The 23,981-nt window shown below is 37.7% G+C and overlaps 1 protein-coding gene and 1 pseudogene across 2 annotated transcripts in view; one reads left to right on the top strand and one right to left on the bottom strand.

Moving 5' to 3' along the window:
* Positions 1-1,137: 1,137 nt before the first annotated feature.
* Positions 1,138-23,981, bottom strand: part of STK38L (serine/threonine kinase 38 like) — an 84,966-nt gene continuing 62,122 nt past the window's right edge. For both annotated transcript variants that reach the window (XM_047867824.1, XM_047867823.1), the window contains 11 exons: positions 23,514-23,636; positions 22,976-23,059; positions 15,555-15,678; positions 13,342-13,496; positions 12,876-12,978; positions 12,635-12,696; positions 10,192-10,309; positions 9,643-9,766; positions 8,366-8,461; positions 4,988-5,079; positions 1,138-4,883 (listed from right to left, as the gene is read on the bottom strand). In XM_047867824.1, the coding sequence (XP_047723780.1) occupies positions 4,756-4,883; positions 4,988-5,079; positions 8,366-8,461; positions 9,643-9,766; positions 10,192-10,309; positions 12,635-12,696; positions 12,876-12,978; positions 13,342-13,496; positions 15,555-15,678; positions 22,976-23,059; positions 23,514-23,636 (1,209 nt within the window). In that variant the 3' untranslated portion in view covers positions 1,138-4,755. The remainder of the gene's footprint in view (positions 4,884-4,987; positions 5,080-8,365; positions 8,462-9,642; positions 9,767-10,191; positions 10,310-12,634; positions 12,697-12,875; positions 12,979-13,341; positions 13,497-15,554; positions 15,679-22,975; positions 23,060-23,513; positions 23,637-23,981) is intronic.
* On the top strand, positions 21,398-21,736 carry LOC125170899 (60S acidic ribosomal protein P1-like; annotated as a pseudogene).

Raw genomic sequence — 23,981 nt, 5'->3', positions numbered from 1 at the left:
TGAGCTGAAATCAAGAGTCAGGTGCTCAACCAACTGAGCCACCCAGGTGCCCCAAGTAGTTTCTAGGGACTTACGTGTTGTAGAATGATTTGATGCTTAGGGTCCTTGTATAGCCATTTAGCCTTTCTGAAAAACAAGACCAAGGACAAAGCTAACACTACTAACAAAGTAGAAAAATGGAAAGAACCTGTGCTCTTGATGTTTTCAGATGCCAGACTGACTACCCTGGAAGCTCCCTATCTTGTGTCTTCATGTTACATGAGATAATAATTCTCCTTATTTTTGAAGCCATCTTGACTTGCATCTTCTGGCACTTGCAGTCTAAAGTACCCAAAGTGACAAGTCTGTCACTAGCTTCCCATGTATTTTTCTGAGGTCTAGAAGCACATGAGGTAATTTGTCAATGAGGCATGCTGTATGATTTGGGGGAGTGAAGGAGCTCTGGACTTGGGTTCACGAGCAATTTATTACCTGGGTTTGGGTTAAGTCATGCTCAGCCTCATGTTCGTCATCTATAAAATCATAATGATGTGTATTTCAGGGTGGTCGTAAAAACCAAAATAATGTTAGTGACGGTGCTTTGTATACAAATGTGAGTTCCCTTTATCAGAGGATGCTCTTGAAAGAAGATGCACTTAGTCTCCAAGTTTGCTCCAACGTCCGAATTTTCACATTCAGTTATTTCACTGTTTTGTCTTCACAACGGCATTACTGAATGATGTAAGTCAGGAAGGAGCACAGTTAGGACCAGCAGGATTCTGACAGGCTCCCTCTGAGCTCAGTGAAGGAGTATCATCACCACCCACAGGACAGGAGGTCACGGTACCTGGGTACTTGGGCTACTTACATCACTAGTTTCCATGCTATTTTGAGACATTTTAAATTTAATTTTGAGGCATTTTCAATTTCAAGTCTGCTTGCAAACTGATTTTGGCTAGGTGGGGTAGTTGTATACAAACCTGTACAACTACTTTGATTGTTCAAACACAACACAGTTGAAACTTCAAATATTCATTTTGTTCTCGATGTGATATTTAAGTGGAAAAGTTACACATATTTACAAAATAGTTTCTTGAATTTTGAATAACACCTGTCTCAAAACTTGAAAATAAAACCAAAACACCTCATCAATAGAAATATTATAAACATAGTTTTTATTCTTTTCTTACCTTCAATGAAAAAGGCCTGATGCCACCAAAACATTTTTTGAAACTCAGTATCTAAACACAGAACTTGAGAGCCCAATGATTATTTTTCAAGACAAATGCTGAATAATTTATATTGCTTTTAAAAAATAACTAAGATCTATTTTTATTACTTCAATTTCTTCTTAAAGTAGCAATATGCCCTCACATTTTTTCCATACAAATCTAAAATATATCTAGTAGTCCCAAGTGTTTTGTGTTTACGTTTGTTCTAAGTGTTTGTTTCATTAAAACTTTTCAGAAATAAGTGCACTTCTAAAGAGAAAACAAATGTGAAATAAAGACAAGAGGAAATAGTCATGGTTATAGAAAAACAGTTGTTCTGAATGTTTTGGACCTTAACAACTCAGAGAGAATGTGTTTAGATGCTAGGGGGTCTCTCTGCTGATTCAAATCTCAATTCATTAATTTATAGATCATCCAAAGAAAAATCACCAGTTCTTCTAACCAGTAGATACTGCTTGATTGTTTCATGGTTGTCTACAATAAAACACCAAAAATAAATGAACTTAATTTAAATTCACAGATTTACACGAAGATATACAGATGTTTTAAAAACAGAAAGAGTATTCTATTATGGAAATAAATGATACCCTATCTTAAGCCTTAGCAACCAAAAAAGTTTTGAGTATTCCACATGTTATTTTCCATTCAACGAATAGCTTATTAAATCGGCTATATATTCCATTCAGAAAAGGTTGATTGATAAGAAATTCCTTGTTTTCAGATAGCACTATGCTCCAATGAATTGAAAGACTTAAAGCTATGTTCATAAGAAAAGCATAGAAGAAAAATAACATAACTTGCTTTAATACAAAGGTTTTTTTTAATAAAAAAGTCAAAGTCTACATTAAATCAGGAAATCAATAAATCTGAATTATACAAGCTTTCTATATACTTAGAAAAACCAAAAACACAGTTTATAATAAAACTCTTTAATTCAAAATAGAGTCTAATTTAAAGAAAATGTCATTATGCCCAGTTGATTAGATTGGGTTTGTCATTTAAATTAAATGGTTCACCTGAAATATGGTTAAGTGTATAATAGAGAAACTTCAATCTGAGGGGTACTTTGCAAATTATCTAGCTAATTTGCATCATGAATCAAATTCTTAGCTTCCAAAGGGCAGACACAGTCTTTAATTGCTTTTAGATAGGCACTTAAGAAATGCTTTTGACAAGGAGGAAACCCCAAAGATTGTGAATCACTCTGTCAACTCCAGGGAATGATGAGACTCTAAACAAAGTAAACTTTCTAGAACTGCCCTTCCACTGCCAAGAAATCATAACTATTTCCAAGTTCTTACTGCTAAGAAAAATGAGGGAGATAGAAACCAAAATGCTCTACTCTTACTCGATTAAATAGTAAACTTCAGCTCTCTCTCTCTGTCAACTTGAATTAATGACACTTTTCTATACTGAAATAGCTACTATATTACAACTAGAGAGTGATGTAATTTCCTCCTATCTTACTCATTCACTATCACACTAGCAAAACAGTCTGTAAAAAACAAAAAAGGCGGGGGGGATGAGGTGGGGTGAGAAAATCTTATAAAAGTGAGAAGTTACAGAGTTTTAAAAATCAGATGTGGTTATAATATAATTTGACCAGAGTTGGTCAAATTGAGATAACCCCAGAATTGTAATAGTTTTCTCCTACTCAGCCACATGATCCAAACAAGAAAAATGGAGATGAACTATTAGATGAACACATAGTAAGTACCAAACAAATACTAGGAAGGAAGGAAGGAAGGAAGGAAGGAAGGAAGGAAAGAAGGAAGGGAGGAAGGGAGGAAGGGAAGAAGGAAAGAAGGAAGAAGGAAAGAGAGAGACTAGGTGGAAGAAAAAAAAAACAAAACCCAAACCCCAGGATGGCCCTGCTGAAACACTGGGGAGCTACCTCGCAGCAACGTTTATAAAAGCTTCTGTAGATGTACGTAATGATGCTATACAGTGCTTCCCCATCAAGAAGAACACACCTACAAATAAGTCATCATTTTAGATTTTGATCACAGGTAATTTGTAATGGTTGTAATTGCTATAGCTTTAAAAAAAAAAAACAACTTATCAATTAACAGTTAAGACAAATGTTAGGCCATTCTTTGATAAAATGTTGCTCCTCAACTAGTACTTTTGAAACCAAAACCTCAGAGAGTCATTTTAGAATTAAAGCATTGAGCTAGAAAAGATTATTTCATTCTTAGGGAAATAGCTGAAGAATTTGATGCTGAAGGCATCCCCCCATCCTCTCCTCACAACCCGCCCTCCGCCCCACCTGTGTTTACTTCCTTAATTTCACTTACGTTAACCACGGTGATGTAGCTGAACATGAACAATATTGCCCTTGAATAAGCTTGACCTCTATCAAAGATCTGTCGTGTCCGAATATGGCATTCCCATAGGAAAGGAAAATCTCCTCGGTGGTGAACATCCACTCTGTTCAGGATCTTTGGTACATTTGGAGTGTAAGAAAATAATGGCACAATAATACAAGTACTATCAAAGGAAAAATTTTTCACCAAAAGAAATAAAAGTTAACCGGCCATGATATGTAACAACTTTCTAGAAAACCAAAGTAAATAGGTCTCTGTTCTTCGTAAGTCCATTTACATGATCAGAAGATTGACATTTAAAAAAATAGTTTAATAAAAATACACCAGTTCTACAAGCAGCCTTCATGGTCATTTCTTAAATTCAACTCACCATAATCAAATCAAAATAATGCCATGTCCTCTTGTTAAAAAAGAAGTCCTTTTGTCACAAGAAAAGCAACTTTACATTTCATATAATACAGTACATCTCCCTATGAATATACAGACTACGTATACAAAGGTCATCAGTATTTCTGAATGCAAAGTAAATATATTAGTGGAGTGCTTGAGTGAAGGTGTTAAACTTCCTCCTTCTTACAAACCTGTCACTCCCAACTGTGGAGTTTGTGAAATAACATGATGATAAAGTCTATTTTTTAAAGAACCAGTGTATTTCCTTTCTAAAATTTCTTAAGACCCTTACAGAAATTGTCTTCAGATATATTCATTCTACATATGTCCAAACCAATAGGGCAAGTATTCGAACACCAACTATGGAAGATGGCTTTTTTTTGTGATTATCTAGACCCATAAGATTTGCAGTAGAACAGTGATACTGCGGTGCTACCTACAGGTTAGCCTACGCTGCTTTGAATGATATGTTTCTCCTGAATCGATTAGAGGTGTTACAGTACAAAAGCCACAGCACACACAGGCAGAATGGACCTTAATACGCATGTAGGCAGTGCAGTTACAGAGGGATGTACGTTTCTTTTATTCCAGTACCTTCATATAATAAAGTTAACAAAAATAATAAAATATTAAAAAAAAAAAAAAGCCAGCTGGCACTGCCAACCAATTCCTGTAGTAGTCTCAGAAATCCTAATCCTGTAGAATTTCCTCTTGTGCTCAGAAGCACCACTGTCCGGGAGTATTTCAGTGTCTTGTTATCTACGCCAAGCAAGCCTGGTGATGCAGCTACCTGAGTTCTCTTGGTTGTGGGCGAATGTGATCTGCGTTCATAATTTCCCCGCTTTCATGTAGGTGGGGATAGAGCCACGCTGAGTCAACCCTTCAAACCTTTTATAGGTATAATTGAGAAAAACCCAGTCTTTGGATTTGTAGTCCGGTTCTGTGGTGTTTGGCACTAGAAAGATAGGAAAATTAACCAAGAGCAAAGGAATTTCATTAGTGAAAATGGCAGCATCTTCATCAACTGTTATCAGTGTTAGTTGTGTTACAGTATCTTACCTGGCTGTAAAATATCAGATTCAGGAAAGTCATCAAAATTTGAAGTATCATCAATGCTCTTGATTTCTATAGGGATTGCTGCTGGCCTTTCCCTATAAAAAAGTATCAAGTAGCATGGTAAATTTTCCTGAACTCTTGATTTTCCAAAAAATAACTCTACTTGCAAATTCTGCATGCTATTCTGTAGCTATCAGAAGAGCCAAGGAAATTTATCGTGGTCTTGAACACTGTTAAGTGGATTTCATAGTTGAGTATGGTATTTTATTAAAACATTACCATTTACTTGGAGTTTCATTTCTTTGTACCCAGACTTTCTCATGCTATTTTTTTTTTTTTATTTAAGTGGAAAAATAAGAGGTAAAGAAAGGGAAAGTTGGAACAGAAGAGATTTTGTCCAAATGATTTTATAATTGTATAAAGTATGCTGGACATTGTGGGTACTGGATTCTATCTAAGTAATTCAGAAATAGAATTCTTCTAGTAGAGGATCCATACATTAAAAGTCATGTGTAGAGGGGGGCACCTGGCTGGCTCAGTCAGTGGAGCATGTGACTCTTGATCTTGGGGTCATGAGTTCGAGCCCCACACTGGATGTAAAGATTACTTAAAAAAAAAGATATTTGGGGGAAAAAAAGCACTTTTGGGAAATTAAGAGGCTCATAAGGTCAAAGGACTAGACATGTGTGATGAAATCTAAATCCAAAACCATATAAATTTTAAGGGAATCAAGGACATCAGGTTAAAAAAAATTAGTCATGAAAATGCCTTATCATGATAAAAATGTTTAAGTACAGAAATAGTTAAATGAAGCTATCCATTTCTATTGCTTCTATTTTTTTCAACAAACACTTGACTGGATGTATTAGGTGCTAAGTTAACAAGGCCTGTTATGTAAAAATGTATTTTTCCCAGAATCATTCCAAGTTATTTATGGTTAATGTGGCAAATTAATAAATTTATATTAGTTTAGTGAAAAGAACCATAGACTTTGGTGTCCTAATCTCTTGTCATTAACCAGCTGCATGACCTTAGACAGACAAGTCCCTGCTCTACAACTATTTCCTTACTGTCAAGGTAAGAGATTGGACTAGTGGTCTCTAAGTGTCCTTCCAACTGTAAAAAGGGGGAATCCTACTTCTGTTCAGTGAGATGAGGTAGGTACAGAATAATGCGGCACAGCAGTGAAGAAGAACCAGGACTCCTAAGTCAAACTACCTTGGTCCAACTCTGGTTAGGAAATTCTTGCTAGATTATTTATTACCTGTGGCACTAAAGGCAAATTACCTCTCCATGCCTTAGTTTCCTCTTTTGTAAAATAGACACGATAATAATAGTACCTATTTTATAAGATTTACTATGAGGATAAGATTAAAAGTGCACAAAAATTAACAACTCAGAAAACAACAGATGCTGGCGAGGATGTGGAGAAACAGGAACCCTCCTGCACTGTTGGTGGGAATGCAAACTGGTGCAGCCACTCCGGAAAACAGAGTGGAGGTTCCTCAAAAAATTAAAAATAGAACTACCCTACGACCAAGCAACAGCACTACTAGGAATTTACCCAAGGGATACAGGAGTGCTGATGCATAGGGGCACTTGTACCCCAATGTTTATAGCAGCGCTTTCGACAATAGCCAAAGTATGGAAAGAACCTAAATGTCCATCAACTGATGAATGAATAAAGGAGATGTGGTTTATATATACAATGGAATACTACTTGCCAATGAGAAAGAATGAAATCCTGCCATTTGTAGCAATGTGGATGGAACCGGAGGGTATTATGCTAAGTAAAATAAGTCAGTTAGAGAAAGATAGATATCATATGTTTTCACTCATATGTGGAACTTGAGAAACTTAACAGAAGACCATGGGGGAAGGGAAGGGAGGCAAAATAGTTACAAACAGAGAGGGAGGGAGGCAAACCATAAGAGACTCTTAAATACAGAGACCCGAGGGTTATGGGGGGAGGGGGAGGCGGGGAAAATGGGTGATGGGCACTGAGGAGGGCACTTGTTGGGATGAGCACCGGGTGTTGTCTGTAAGTGATGAATCATGGGAATCTACCCCAGAACCAAGAACACACTTTACACACTGTATGTTATCCAACTTGACAATAAATTATATTTAAAAAAAAAAAAAGATTAAAAGAGCACAAAAGTACTTAGAATAGTGCTGGACATACAATAAGTGATCAAAAAACACTAGTTATTACTACAGTTATTATGCCTAGCACATTGTAGGAGTTCCAGCGAAGATCTGCCTGAAGTGACACAGAAGCTGTCTTGAGAGATGAAAAGGAGCTGGCCAGGCAGGGCAGGAGTAGGGACAGGAACAGGGCAGAGAGAAGAGCATTTCAGTAGAATGAAGTGCAACTGACAAAGCCCTGAGGTGGGAGGAGTGGGAAACACCACACTAGATGCCACTGCTACAGATGAGGAAAGAGCCACACCCCGCGGTCCTGAAAGCAGTTAAGGATCCTGAATTTTATTCTAAGTGCAAAGGGAAGGAAGAGAACAGCACGATCAGATTCATGTTCTTAAATTGTCACTGTGTGGAGAACAGTCCAGAACTACTGAAAGTGGTTTGGCCATTAATTGAATAAAGACCAATGCTCACAATGAACAACTTCAAGCAAATTCTTTTTTTTTTTTTTTTTTAACGTTTGTTTATTTTTTAGAGAGAGAGAGAGAGAGAGAGAGCGAGCACAAGTTGGGGAGGGGCAAAGAGAGGGAGACACAGAATCCGAAACAGGCTCCAGGCTCTGAGCTGTCAGCACAGAGCCCGACACGGGTCTCGAACCCACCAGTGGTGAGATCATGACCTGAGCTGAAGTCGGACACTTAACCGACTGAGCCACCCAGGCGCCCCTACTACAAGCAAATTCTTACAAGTTACTTGTTTCATTTCACTTTTGCCCACAATGTTTAAAAAAGGCACTGTATCTTCTTATAACTTCATGAAGAAAATGGTATATTAGAGAGAGGTACAGTATACAGTGTGATGTAATAGGACAAAAATGAGGGGTTAATAGTGTGAAATATAAATACGTCTCTGTTGTGCTAACATCAGCCTGTATCACGTAACTCTGAATACAAAAGTTGAAACAGATGCACAATATGTGGTTTTCCCCTTAAAGTGGACATTAGCTAAAATGAGTCATTTAGCTATCATCAGTATAGTCTCACCCCATATAATCCAGAAAACACTGATTTAACAACATTATAACCGTGTTACCTCTTGTATTTAATCTAGTAGAACCAAAGACAAATTGAGTGCTAAATCCAGTAAAAAAAAAAAAACAAAAAAACAAAAAAAAACAAAAAAAACAAAAAACCCGTTTTTACTTAGACCTCTCCCACTCACAGCCTATGAACATACCTGATGTGCCCCCAGTCTACACCTTCAAAAAAAGGATGACCTTTTATTTCTTCAACTCCACTATTTCCAATTCTGTTTTCAGAATCAATACAAAATCTAGAAAATGGAAACAGAGAAATGATGATATGCAAATTACATCTAAAGTACTCTATTTGCATTTTTTTCAAACACTTATTTTTCTTCTCGGTGTACTGAAGTTAGCTGTTTATTGTGGGAAATGTGGGAGAAAATAGAAATCCTCTGTAATTGCACCGAACAGAGATAACTTACTTACTGTAAACAGTGTGAAACCATTTCCTTTTAGTCTTTTATTACGATTTTTACAATATGTTAGTATAGTAGTCGCTGTTTTAGGGCTATATATTTTCATTTAATATACTGAGAAAACTTCCCAAAACTATTATTCTTTTTTAACTTCGTTTTCTAAAATTTGCATATAGAAATATTACACTCTATGTAGCCGGTCCACTATTATTGAATACTTCAATGGTTTTCAAGTTTTCATTACTAAAAACCTATCATGATAAACATATTCTACCTAAATCTTTACACACATCATCTGCACAAGCAACATTCTTAGAATTACTGGGTCAAAGCTCATATACAGTTTAAAGATTTTTTTTTATAATATGCTGTCAATTAGCTGTTGTCATAGGTTGTCCCAATTTATATTCCTTGCAGCCATTCACAACAGTACCAAATACTTCATCTTAGTTGAGAAACAGAATGAAATCCTTTGCTTAGAAACAATTTCCTACATAGACTCATGATATAAAGTAGCAATTTTCTTCCCCTTTTCTCTTTAATGAGATAGCTTCCTTGCATTCCAACAGGAGTGACCTTTGAAACAATACAAGCCTTCTTCCCTTCTTTTTTTTTTTTTTTTAAATTTATTTATTTATTTTGAGAGAGGGAATGAGCACGTACTGGGAGGGGCAGAGAGAGACGGGGAGAGAGAATCCCCAGCAGGATCCATGCTCTCAGCGTAGAGCTCAACTCAGGGCTCAACCATGACCTGAGCCAAAACCAAGTTAACCTACTGAGCCACCCAGGCACCCCACCCCCTTCCGTCTTCTTAACTCTTACTGTTTTTGCTGCATGCTTCCTTTTAATTGTTTGCAGTTTAAAAAAAAAACACCGTTTCTTTATTGATCTCTTTGACTGTACAGATCAACAGTGATCCTTTTCTTCCCACAAAAGTAAAATGGGATTTAATCTTTTAGGTACCTGTGACGATTTAAAATATGACAAACTCCTCTAGGGAATTAACCACTAACCTAAGAATTAAGTCCTTGGCTTTCTCAGATATAGGAACTTCTGGAGGAAATACCAAAGTTTCTTTCCAGTTCATCACTTTTCTATATGTTTCTTGAGGAGTTTCAGAGCAGAAAGGTGGATATCCTACATATCAGAGAAAACAAAAGTTTTATCAGCTTTCATTATCAAATATTCTATACCTACTACATATGTGCCACAAGAAACACAACAGTCCTAAGTGCTCTATTCAATAGTAAAAAATGTCCCCATTCATCAATTTGTAATCAAATTGCTAATAAAGGCAATAAAATAAAGGATTTAAAGCACTGCCCCCTTTACCTGAAAGGCCATGCAGATATAATTTTGATACAGGGGAATTCTGGTTACATACCCTCTTCCTGAATCCCTACAGAGCTCACTGGTATTTATCGTGTATTTAACATTGGGGGATGTCAAAAATTGGTTTAAAAGAGTTCAGATATTTTAGCCCATGATATCAGCAGTATGTTTAATCAGGGGCACTCACAGAAATTTATACAGTATGTACATAAGCAGATGATAAAACATACCTATTAGCATTTCATACATAATCACTCCCAAAGACCACCAGTCACACAATTTGTTGTAACCAGTCTGCATAAATACTTCTGGAGCAATGTAATCTGGTGTCCCAACTGTGGAATATGCCTGCAAAGGAAGAGCTTATCAAACCAGCATACTTAAATATTTTTTGAAAGATCTGAGAATGGCTCACTACTGGAAAAAGCAATATATACAGAAGTTAATTTTTCATTTAATACTTGTTTTGCATGTTTATCATGTAGAAAGCTTAGGAATAGGAACCAAGCCAGATAATATGTTATTTAAAATATGATTTCTGCCCTCCCAAGAAGCTCAATGAAGTTATTTATATATTTAGCCATAAATCCTGTGGAAATTAGTAAAGGGAGAGCTCACTAAAGCAGACTTGGGATACTAGAAGGGGGAGCTATACTATCCGCTGTCAATTACAGATCCCATCAGAAGAATCATCAACAGGGAAAGAATCCTCAATCACAGCCCTAACAGTGAAGATGCATACTACATCTCCTATGAGAATACTTGCCCTGCAACTCCGCCAAGGAGAAACCTTCACCACCTTGAACTCTTGCTCTTCTCCAATGGACTTTTGCTCAAAACAACCCCTTCCAAATCCTCGTCCTTCTCTTAAAATACCATTCCTTTTCTTTGCTGGACTGGCCAATGGTTTCGCCATAGCTTGTATGTCTCAAAATGCAATTCTCTGTTATTCTCAAATAATCCATTTTTGCTGGTAAAGTAATTATTTTTAAGGTTAAAATCCCTTCAAAAAGAATAGGAGGTTGAGCCCAGTGGTCCTGGGTTCCCCACTCACTGCTGATGTGTTCTCAAGCAAGTTATTCAACCTGTCTGAGCCTCAGCTTCTGCTTATAGAAAATGGGAGTAATAATACCTGTCCTAACTCCACTGATAGAACAAAACAAGAAACGGAGTGTGCTTTGTAAAGTGCAACCAGCTACATATATAAAACATCCAGTCTTTTCATTATAAACCTAATTCCAGGGCATTTCATTCTTAATTCATATAAAATGTTACAAAGACAATTTCTTTAAGGCAGTAGTTCTCAACTAAGGGCAGTATGCTAGGGACTATTTGAAAACGTGTGACAGCAGATTTCGTCATTCCAATGACCTGATGGGGGTGCTGACTGGCATTTAGTTGGAAGGGGGCAGTGGAGAGGGGTTGGGGAGGGGATGGGACGGTAGGATACAGGATTTCAAGAATTTCCTGCCCCAAATACTAAGAGTCCCCTCTACTTCTCCCTTGGTAAATAAACATTGATAGAAGTCATGATGATGGCCACGAGAATTATAAAACATGTACAGGAGTAATCACCTGTGAACGCTCTGTAAGTAGAATTCCCACCATATTTTTAAGCACTATTCATTTTTCCCCTTAAAAGTAGGAAATACTGCAATTCTTCTCTCAGTTGTAAAATCTGATCTGAAAGCGGCACATTTAAAAGTAGAAGGAAGTTTTTGTGATTAATTCACGGCTCCAAATATTTTAAAAAAAATTTTTTTAAAGCTTTTAAAAACACTGAAATGCTTTTACAAACACAGAAAACTAGCAATTAACTACGTGGGCCAATGATAGAATGAGCTCAATCATACACAGGTCATTTTATTGGTTTGAGAGGGTATCAGACCTTTCAGTCTATTTGCCTTACCCAATACTCAGAGAAAATACTGAATTAGTTTCCCTGTCATCATTTGGTTGAATTTAACAAATATTTACAGAGTGTCTATATGGGCAGGCATTGTATAAGAAATCAGGAAAACAAAGTCAAAAGGCACATTCCTAACCCTGAGAATGTTTATGGACCTAGTTAATAGCATAAAGGGAAAGAGGAAAAGGCACAAACAATTCTTATATTTGCTAAGTAATAAAGGAGAGAAATAGTTTGGGTAAACACAGTTTTATCCCACTTCCATTAAAAAAAGTAATGGAGTTTATCTGTAGTAAAGTCTGCTCTCTAATTTTATCTTATCTGCTTTACTGCAATACTGTTAACATGCCAAACTTCCTATTTACTTTATCTATAAAGAAGTTCTTAGAGACACACAATCACCTTACTTATGCTAATTGATATGTTATTTCAGAACAAGTATGAAAAATGGAAAACATAAGGCATTCACTACAATCATACTCATGTCAGTGAGTTTTATATAAAGTGCTAATTACTAGTAAACAGATGACTTAACAAGAGATATGAGCCATAAAATAAAGTTAAATCACAGAGTTAAAATTAGCAGTCACTTTACGGGCAAGGCAATGCTACAGAGAAACTAAGAGAACTGCGTGATTCCAGAAGAAGCTCTATCATTGCTACAAAGTAAGTACTAATCATTGTGAAGATAGAAAATGATCCAGCGAAACCCCAGTGAAATTTGAGGACTAGGGCAACCTTTCTTAAAGACATGTCTGACTTACCAGTTGTCTCCTGTTCTTCTTCCATGTTTCTGCTTTCCTCTTTGAGTTCATGTTCTGAAATGCTAATGTCAACAAGAGAGAATTGTAATCACGAGGGAAAAACTCTACCAAAAAAAAAAAAATTCAAACATATACAAGTAAAATACATTGGTTTAAGGAGTGAGGGGAGAGAGAGAAGTTTTAGTTCTTAACAACCAGCTACACTATGTTAACCTGAAAAAAAAAAAAAAATCAAACTTACAGAAGTCACTTGGCGGGTTGTGTGTAAGGTTTCTGTAGAATTCAGTCCTATGAGCTTTCTTTAATCCCGTGCATAAACCAAAATCAGATAATTTTACATGACCCTAAAAAAAAAATAACCAGTAAAATCAAGATTGTATTAACTTTGAAACAAAGCCTTATTATAAATTTTTCTTTTAAATGCAATCATTATAAACATTCTTAGCTTAAAATTCATATAGGTGATATGTAAAATTAAAAATATTTGACGATGATGATTTTTAAAAGTAGAAAATGTTAGAAGATAAAGATAGCCATACTCCCTTGATGTCATTTCACTCTGGAGTCCTGTCCTATTACATCATTCTATGACATCACACAGTTGAGTGATGACATAAATTGTAGTTGCCCATTTCCAATCACAAAATCAGCTCTATTACTCCACAAAATAATCAGCAACCCAATATTTCACCAGTTTATTCACATGCCTTGGCATCCAATAAAAGGTTGTCTGGTTTAATATCCCGATGGATGAAACCCAACTGGTGGATTGCATCTATTGCCAGAACAGTCTCTGAAATGTAGAACTGTGTTTCCTCTTCTGTCAAGGTATCTTTTTTCATTAGCAATGTCATCATGTCACCTAAATAAAGAAAAATAAGTATCACGTATTAGAAACACCTCAAGCTTTCTCCGCATCTCTACAACCTATGCCTGATTTTCACATTTTATGACCCACCCAGTATATCTCCAACCATTTCTAGGGCCAAGTAAAAAAAGTTACATTGCATTAGCAAAAGTTTCACGACATCTAATGATTTTAAGGTAGAAAGTATGTGAAGTCAAATCAGAGCAGAGATGATCATGAAGTGATATCCTCCACTCAACATCCAGAATAGGATAATATGCTGAACTATGAAAATGAATCAGAGTAAGCACGCCAGAAATGGGATGTATTCTTTCAAATTGAAGTTCCAAATATATTCAGCGCTCTTCAGTCCAGCAAAAATAGAACATCATCCCACTAAAAGACACTCTTTTATTTTCCAGGAATTTTTTCTTTAAAAGGGGACAAAGAACAAACAATAGTGAATCTACAATTCAGAAATGACAACTGTTAATATTTTTCATGATAGTTCAAGTCTTTTAAAAAACAACAACAGGGGCGCCTGGGTGGCGCAGTTGGTTAAGCGTCCGACTTCAGCCAGGTCACGATCTCACAGTCCGTGAGTTCGAGCCCCGCGTCGGGCTCTGGGCTGATGGCTCAGAGCCTGGAGCCTGTTTCCGATCCTGTGTCTCCCTCTCTCTCTGCCCCTCCCCCGTTCATGCTCTGTCTCTCTCTGTCCCAAAAATAAATAAACGTTGAAAAAAAAAAATTTAAAAAAAAAATAAAAAACAACAACAAACATGTGGAAGTGTTCTTCATCCTCCATATCCCGTTTTATTCCCCTTTCCCTTTTTGTTGAGTAACCATGATCATGGATTTGGTTTGGTGGGTAACCTTCTAGCTTATTTTTAAAATATGTTTTCATATATATATATATATATATATATATATATATATATATGAAATATATATATTGATGTATGAATTTACAGCCTTTTACATATTTTTTTAATTACATAAATGGTACATGTAATTCCACAGCTGGCTTTATTACTCCACTGTTTCCGACATTTTCTTATTGAAACGAATAGAGCTCCTGACTTTTAACAACTGTAAAATAATTCATCACCTAATCATGCCATATTTTATTTATTCAGTCTATTAATGGTCATTTATTTTGTGTGCAGCTTTTCACTGTCACAACAATGCTGCAACGAACATCTTTCACAAATCTGTTGTGCACATGTCAGGGAGAATCTCCAGGGAATACACTGGTTGTAGAATTGCCGGATTGTAGGACACATGCACTTTTCACTTCACTGGTATCTACAAACTGCTCTCCAGAAGAGTTAGAGATTAATTTACGTGGAAGAGAGGCCAGTTTCTCCCACAGTCTCATCAGACTTTTAATGTTTTTACAGATGAGTGTGAAATGGTATCTCATTCTTGTTTTAATTTGCATTTCCCTAATATGAGCAGAGTTGAATACTTTCCTATATATTTATAGACTAGCCTGAGTTTCCCTTCTGTATATTGTCTATCATTTGCCCAATGGGTTTGGGGTTGTTTGTCTTTTTCTTTCTTTCTTTTTTTTTTTGTTTTAGTTTATTTTCTTTAAGAGAGAGAGCACGAGCAAAGGAGGGTCAGAGAGAGGAGAGAGAGAATCCCAAGCAGGCTGACAGTGTGGAGCCTGACGCTGGGCTCAAGCTTCAAACCGTGAGATCACGACCTGAGCGGAAATCAAGAGTCAGACACCCAACCGACTCAGCCACCCAGGCGCCCTGGTCTTTTTCCTTAGTGACTTTATTGTTCTTAACTCTAGACTTGTAACAATCTAACTAATTATATACTGTAAACCCAGAATGGTAGTATATAAAATGGTAGTATGTAAAATTTAAAAAGGATTTATCATTCCTTCAAAATAATCTGATTTGTGGTAAAAATTAGATTATGGGAGGAACTAGAGGAAAACCATGACTGCCTTTGTAAAACCTCACAGCTAGGAATGTAACAGCAAACCTAATCAACAGGATAATAATTACATATAAAGATGTGCTTGCGTCAGTCTGTCATTGGTATCATGTTTGCTTTTACCTCCGGGGAGAAATTCCATGATCAGATAAAGGTTCCTCTTATCTTGAAAACTGTAAAACATCTTCACCACCCAGGCACCATCTGCTTCTACCAAAATATCTCTCTCTGCTCGGATATGGGCCACCTAGATGAATGTATTTTGGAAAAATAATTGCAACACATCATACATTTTTCCAGTTCACCTCTTACAATTATCCATCCAGTTCCTTAATGGTTGTGAAGGGAAGGGGGAGTTGTGGAAAAGATTTGAAATATATACGCATGTTCATAATCTCATTACATATGGAGAACCTCCAGAAACAGTTTATTTTAGCTTTTATCTTTAGGCCTGGAAAAGTGGAATCCACAAGTTCATTATAGGAAGCTGAGGCCTCTGAGGTAGAAAAATGATTAGTCCAAAAACTTTCCAACCAGAATCCCCATTTGCCAAGGATCTTGGCTTTGTCATACACATTTCAGGCCCTGGCCTGACTTTTACAAGTTAAAAGTAGTAAGCAATGCTTTACAGATTGGTAAGACAAAGTCATGGTCCTCAGCAAACTAGTTTTAACTGTTATTGGTCAAAGAAAGGGCCTTTTGTGGTGGTTAAACATTTGGCCATTTTTTTTTTTGTAACAAGTAGACACATTTATAATAATTTTGTATGATTTTGCTAACTATAATAACTTTATGTTATTTTGTTAATTAGAAAACCTCTAGAATATCTATAAACATGATATACAGCAAATCAGTGTAACCTTTGGGGGTTTTGCTACTGACTTGTCAGACACACAATTACTAGGGACACTTCTATGTGAACATTTTATAGTCTGAAAAATTTTATAAACGGTAATTTGTTGGGTTGGTATAATCAATTTTCAGATGCTTTTGCATTAATATATTTATACATTCTTTTCAAAGATCAACAATAATATTTGATTTTATCCTTTTGCTATTCCCATTGTGCATTATTATGAATTCTGGCCCAAAACACATGAGAACCCAGATTTCATAAATCTTTTCATGATAATGAAATATGATCTGCTTAAAATGTCATATTTGGGATTACTGTGTTTATTACCTGGTGCAATAAATGCTCTGAGGGCAAAGCATAGGAACAACAGTTGAAAACCAAGAACCTGTTTTCTGGCATCAAAAACCCTTACAACCTCTCTGGATTATGTTTCATAGAGTGAAAAATGGTATCAAAATTCTTACCCATTGCCTTTTACAAAGCATTTCTGGGTTAGTAAAGGAAAAACCTCAAACCTTTGATGCTGCATCTATGGTGCTGTCAGGAAAAACTACATCATAAACTTGGCTTGATTATTTTTAAATGCTTTAAAGTCAGATTACAGGATGTTTTCAAAATGGTCCTGTTTTCAAATAATAGGAAGTTATCACACATAGTAATCTGGTACCACAATATCAGGGAGATAATGTGCTACTAAATTTTGTGGGCTGGTTAGTATTAAAGTAAATGTAATAAAAACTTAAAGTAATGACCTTTTAGAATTGAGTGGGAAAAGGTTTTCTAAAATGAAATTCAGTGGTGGCAAAGGCAGATTAATTTATAGGGGGGGAAACAATAACACAATGCAAAATAGACTCGATGTTTGGGCTCCCGTGGGGTTTTCCCTGCATAGGAATGAAAAATGGTCAGAAGCTCTTCAATCTCTGGCAAAATATTCAAGATTGGTGCTATCCAATAGAAATACACTGCAAGCCACATATATAATTTAAAGATTTCTAGTGGCCACATAAAAAGTAAAAAAGAAACGGGAAATTATTTTTCTTTATTTAAAAAAATTTTTTTTTAATGTCTTTACTTTTTTAAGAGAGAGAGAGAGAAACAGAGCACAAGTGGGGAAGGGGAAGAGAGAGGGAGACACAGAATCCGAAGCAGGCTCCAGGCTCTGAGCTGTCAGCACAGAGCCTGACATGGGGCTTGAACTCACAGACAGTGAGATCATGACCTGAGCTGAAGTCGGAATCTTAACCGACTGAGCCACCCAAGCACCCCAGGGGAAATTAGTTTTAATAATATAGTTCATGTAACTCCATGTATCCAAAATGTTATCATTTCAGTACATAATCAATATAAAAAATTATTGAGTTTTTTTTGTGCAGAATCTTCAAATTTTGGTATGTATTTTCTATTTACAGCACATCTCAATTCAGACTAGCTATACTTAAGTGCTTGGTAGCCACATGTGGTTAGTACCTAAAGACTGAACTGCTCCTTTTGTCCTTCCTCCAAAACCTTACCCAGGACTAATCCCATATGGCTTAGTTATATCCTGTTAATCTCTTTGTCTCTGAGGCTCTACATCTTGACCCAGACCTTTATTCTTATCATTATCTGTAATTCTCTAATACAATTCAGTATTTCAACTTTCCTTGAGTTCCATACCTCTTCCCTCTAGAATCAGTCTATCTTCAAAAAAGTCCCCTATCATCTCACCTCTGGATGGTTCCTATCACCTTGTTATCCTGACTGAAACTAGGCTGTCTGCTGAGAGTTCTGTCTTCCTGCACAAGGAGTTCTCAGGAATGGCCTGCTTTTCTTTCACATCTTACTTGGTGAGGCGGTAGGTTTCCTGCTCATTTTCATGCTGCATCTGAACCACTGTGACACTTTCCTTCTCTGCAACTCTTTTGAAGTGCATGTTGTGAAATTCCATCAGCCATCATCTATCCTCACAGCTATCATTTATAGAACTCCCAGTCAATCCCTCTCATTCATGACTTCAGCTCATGGCTCACCAACTTCCTTTCCATCTTTTCCACTCATGGATAGATTTCAACATCCATAAGGATGAACCGTCAGCTACCCTATCTATTGACTTCTTCCTCATCCTCACTGATCTCTTCCACCACTGCATGTTGGTCAGCCACCCATAGTAACCTTCTCATTACAATAACTGTATCCCCTCTAAAATCTCAATTTCAAGGACCTTTTTTTTTAATGTTTATTTTCTATTTCTTTTTGAGAGAGAGAGGGCGCAGGGAGGAGGGGCAAGGAAGGGAGAGGGACAGAGGATCTGAAGAAGACTCTGTGCTGGCAGCAAAGAGCCCGATGTGGGGCTTGACCTCAGGAACCAAACCATGAGACCATGACCTGAGCCGGAGTTGGAGGCTTAACCAAATGAGCCACCCATGAGCCCCCTCCCTTTTTTCGATGTTTATTTATTTATTTTGAGAGAGTGTGAGAGACAGTGAGAGCGAGAGAGTGCATGTGAAAGTGAGGGGGAGGCAGAGAGAGAGGGAGAGAATCCCAAGCAGGCTCTGCACTGTCAGTGCAGAGCCCAACATGGGGCTCAATTCCAGGAACTGTGAGATCATCACCTGAGCCGAAGTCAAGAGTTGGACACTTAACCAGCTGAGCCACCCAGGTGCCCCAAGGAACTCTCTTTCTGATCTCCACCTTTTATCCTTCCAGATCTCTTATTCTTGTACTTCAATCTCCCTTCCATGGACTCTACCACTTTTTCTCTATTAGTCTCCTCACAATCTCATTTCTTTTTCTATCCAGCCTAGATTCCATCATTAGGATCACTCTTACAAATGCTTTAAACTCCCTCGTCCTCTTCCTCCATTGTATTTGCCTGGGAGAACATCAACCCTAATTAAACTCAAATTTCTGTCTATTCTGTACCTACCCCAGAGCAACTAAGTATTACTACAGAAAAGTTACCCAAATATGCTAACTGGTTTCACTTTACATTCCTGACTGCCGATCTCAATGGGTATTCAACTGTATTTCCCTAGCAAGCCTGCTTTCACACCATTCAAATCAATAGTTGTGACTATTTCACAAATTCTCTCTCCTTACACCTCCAGCTAGCTATCTACTAAGACATGATGGCCTCACTTATTTACACTCAGGCAGGAACTTGGCACTTGGCACTACTACTAAATCAACCACCTGCATTCGTTCCCACTTTCTCTGCCTCTCCTTCCTGTTTTAGTGGATAGGTACATGTCTACTCCTACCAAAGATCAACTCTTCTGTCTGCCAGTGTATTCCTATAATTATCTGCTCTCTCCTGCATCTTTAATTTTCTTTCTAATGGATTCTTCCAATCAGCATCAAACACTTCTGTCTTAAAAAGAAAAAAAAAAATCCTCTTTACCCTAAATCCCACTTTACAAATCTGTTCTTTGTTCTGCTTCACATGAAAGATTTATCTGTGCTCACATTCTCCACGTCTTGCTTCCTTTTTGCTTTCTGTTACACTATTTCAGTCGGGCTTCTGCCCCCCAATCCACTGGGAATGTCTTTGCTGAGCTGTTAATCTCCATATTGGGACATCCACTGGCTTGTCTTCCTCCTTGTACTCTCTCTGCAGCATTCAACATAGTTGACCACTCACCTCCTCCTTTAAACACTTTCTTCTCTTGGCTTCCATGACACCATGTTCTCCCAGTCTCCCCTGCCTGATAAGATGTTCCCTGTTGGTCCCCTTTGCTGGTCTCTCTTCTGCCTATTGTTCTCTAGGGCTTGGATCCAGTCCCCCTTTCTTTCTCTATCCAGATTTGTTTTCTAGGAAATTTTATCTTGTCCAATTACTTTAAATATGATCAATATATTGATGGCTTCCAAAGGATATTTCTAGTCAAACTTCTCTCTGTATTCTAGCCAACTGTCAACTCAATACCTCTTCTTGGAGATCTAACAGGCAGCTCAAACTTAATATGCCACAAAAGAGAACTCTTCATTCCCCTGATCTCCAAACCTGTTCTTTTTTCATTCTTTTCTAAATCAGAAATGACACCATCATGTACCCCGTTTCTAAGTGAAACTCTAGGTATGATCCTGCTTCTTCTATTTTTTCCTCACTACCCTTACCCCTCCTCTCATCCCCTAATATAGAGGACATCACAGAAAATCCTGCGGACTCTTCCACTAAAACATACACTTAATCTGTCAGACTTTTCTTCAGCTTCACTGCTGCAGCCCCAGGATAAGCCACAATCACATTCTGGCTGGAGGTGCCACACAGTCTCTTACTGGTTTCTCCGCTTCAACTCTTGTTTCTTCTGTCAGCAAGCAAAGGGATTGATTCATCTTTGTAAAACATCAATGCCACTCCTCTGTTCAAACAAAAGTGTCCTCCCCTCGCATTTAGAATAAAACCCAAACGCTCTGCCTTGGCCTTCAAATCCCTGCGTAATCTTGTCCCTGCCTACCTCTCCCACCACTCTCCCTGCACTGAATTGTAGCCACAGTGGCTTCTTTCTCTTCTTTGAGCAGGACAAGACTATTCTTGCTTCAGGGCCTCTGCATTTGCAGATATTTGTTCTACCAGATCTTTATCTGTCCTTCTTTCTCATTACTCAGTCTTTCATCAAATATTCCCTCTTTAGAGAAACAACCCCGATCTAATTCTTCCTCCTAAACCCAGGTCATCTGCATTGATTTACCCTTTTGTTAAAACTTTTGTCATAGTCTTTCTCAATCCTATTTGAAATAGCTGTCTGCCTATCTCCCCACTACTAGAAAAAAACAAGGATCAAAAAAGAAAAGAAAAACCAAGGATCAGGTTTGTCCTGTTAACCACTGTATTCCCAGATCCTAGAGCACATTATGGGCACATCTGGCACATCACAGGCACCCAATAAATACTTGTTGAGTGCATGGACTAGAAATAGTGAAAGAACGCAGTGAAAATTCAAGAGGGCCATGTTTAAATGAAAATCAATAGTATACTGCTGTAATAGCCAAGTAAGCTTCAGGTGGGGCTTTCCTCAGCTGCCACTAAGGTGCTCAGTCCTTCAGAGGAAGCTAAGGCCACATTGGGGTGAGGCCCTCAGTTCATCCAGAAACTAGCACTGGGGCAGACATAGCACTCATCTGCACCATGGCCTCGGTCTCGGGGCTCCCCTGCTCCTACTCAGCCCTCATCCTGCAGGACCATGAGTGACAGTCACGGAGGATAGGATCAATGCCCTCATTAAAGCAGCAGGTATAGATGTTGAACCTTTCTGGCCAGGCTTGTTGGCAAAGGCTGTGGCCAACGTCAACATCAGGAGCCTCATCTGCAAGGTAGGAGCTGGTGGGCCCGCCCCAGCAGCTGGTGGTGCACCACTGGGAGGTCCTGCTCCCTCCACCATGGCTGCCTGGCTGAGAAGAAAGTGGAAGCAAACAAAGAAGAATCGAAAGAGTCTATGATAAGATGTACTTTGGTCTTTTTGACTAAACCTCTTCTTCAACCTGTTCAATAAAAAGCTGAACTGGTAAGTAAGCTTTAGGCAGACACTAAAAGGCTGAAGTAAAGAATTAAGTAGAGAGAGGTGTTATCGTCCCTCTATATCTCCATTGTTGAGTCCTTCCCTAGTATATAGAATCAATTTAGGGTTCTACAGAGTGTACACCCAGACTAGACAGAGGTGAATACATAAATAAAGTAATATTATTGATGTTTTCAGATTTATGACCAACCCTTAAACCATGTTAAAGTCACAGGAAACATGGAGAGTCCAGGAGTATGAAATTAGAGGGGTTACAGATTTGGGAAATATGTAAAATCAGCAAACTCTCAGGAGACTGGTCTTGCTTCTAATGTGACAGGGATAAAGGAAGCTGAGAACTGTCGTTTATTTTCACTGAAGTCAGAAAAGAAGGTATTTTGTTATGGACTGACTGTTTGTGTCCCTCCCAAACCCCCCAAACTCCTGTGGTGAGGCCCTAACCCCCAGGGTGACTGAATTTGGAGATGGGGCCTCTAAGGAAGTAATTAAGGTTAAGTGAGGTCATGGAGGGAGAGGGGGGATAGTGTCCTTATACGAAAAGACCCCAGAGAGCTCACATTTTCTCTCTGTGCACACACCAAGGGCACTTAGTGGGAAGCTATCTGCAAGCCAGTAAGTGCGCCTCACCAGAAAGCAAACCCTGCCATGACATTGATCTTGGACTTTCGGCCTCCAGAACTGTGAGAAAATAAATTTCTGTTGTTTAAGCCACCCAGTCTGTGGCACTTTAGGCACTTATGACAGCCTAAACAGACTAAGGCATTTAAAAAAAATTTTTTTTTATGTTTATTCATTTTTGAAAGACAGAGAGAGACAGAGCACAAGCAGAGGTGGGGCGGAGAGAGAGGGGGACACAGAATCTGAAGCAGGCTCCGGGCTCCGAGTGGTCAGCACAAAGCCCGATGCGGGGCTCGAACTCACGAACCATGAGATCATGACCTGAGCCGAAGTCGGATGCTCAACCAACTGAGCTACCCAGGCGCCCCTAAGACGTTTTCAGATTTTAATTTGGAAGAAATTTTAACTTTCTTGAGAATTGAGAAACAATGAAACAAGCTATCAAAAAAATTAATAGGACTATATATAGTAAGACGTGTAGATTCCTTTTTATAAATTCCAATATTTACATTTACTCTAACACCTAGTCAGTGGTGCTCCTTTGGTTACATGTGTTAAAGAACTCATACCTGCTCTTTTTCAAGCATATCAGCTTTTCTCAATATCTTCATTGCATAGATATGGCCTGTATCTTTCTTCTGAACCAGCCGCACCTAGAATGTAAAAATTGATCATACTGTCAATGTTAAACGGTCATTACTATTGATTTAGGAGCAAAAGGTAAGTTTCTTTAAAGAGATCAGTGGCAATTTGCCACTGCTTATATTTTAGGAATTTCATTAAAATTAAACTATTTTGCTATATTAAACTATTTTAATATATATTTTAAACTATCTGAATGAAGATAGATACTTTCAATAGCAGTGCCTTTAGAAAAGAAGTAATCTCGGGGCACCTCGGTGGCTTAGTCAGTTAAGTATCCGACTTCAGCTCAGGTCATGATCTTGTGTTGGGCTCTGTGCTGACAGCTCAGAGCCTGGAGCCTGCTTTGGATTCTGTGTCTCCCTTTCTCTCTGCCCCTCCCCTGCTTGCACTCTGTCTCTCTCTCAAAAATAAACAAACATTAAAAAAAAAAAAAAAAAAAAAAAAAAAAAAAAAAGAAGTAACCTCTCCAAATGCTCCTCTTCCTATAACTTTCAGAGACTCAAAGTCATCCAAGCCAAGTCTGGTCCTCTTGAGCCGTAAGAACTCTGTTTCCTTTCGGGCATGCTGTGATCGGCGTAACTTTTTCTATTAAAAAAAGAATTTAAAAAGATGATTTTGTTTTCAATGAAGGCTATAGTGTTAAAAAATGAGATACATCAAAATGGAAGTATCTTAAATATTATTAAAAGATGAGATATATAAAAATGGGAGTAAAGTATCTTAAATATTATCTTAAATTTACCAAAGTCGAGTATTTGTTAAGCATGGAAAGAATAAAGCAATCTTAAACTTTTTCATTCTTAACAATTGATAAATCTTATTCTTCAGGTGGATTCCATTAACTATTTCACCTTAATGAGCTCATCACATATTTAATCTACATGCTAACTTAATTTATAAATAAAAATTAAACTTTAGGAAATGCTAACA

Source organism: Prionailurus viverrinus, chromosome B4 (assembly GCF_022837055.1).
Source record: "Prionailurus viverrinus isolate Anna chromosome B4, UM_Priviv_1.0, whole genome shotgun sequence".
Taxonomy (NCBI): Eukaryota; Metazoa; Chordata; class Mammalia; order Carnivora; family Felidae; genus Prionailurus; species Prionailurus viverrinus.
This window is presented reverse-complemented; position numbering and strand designations above follow the sequence as displayed.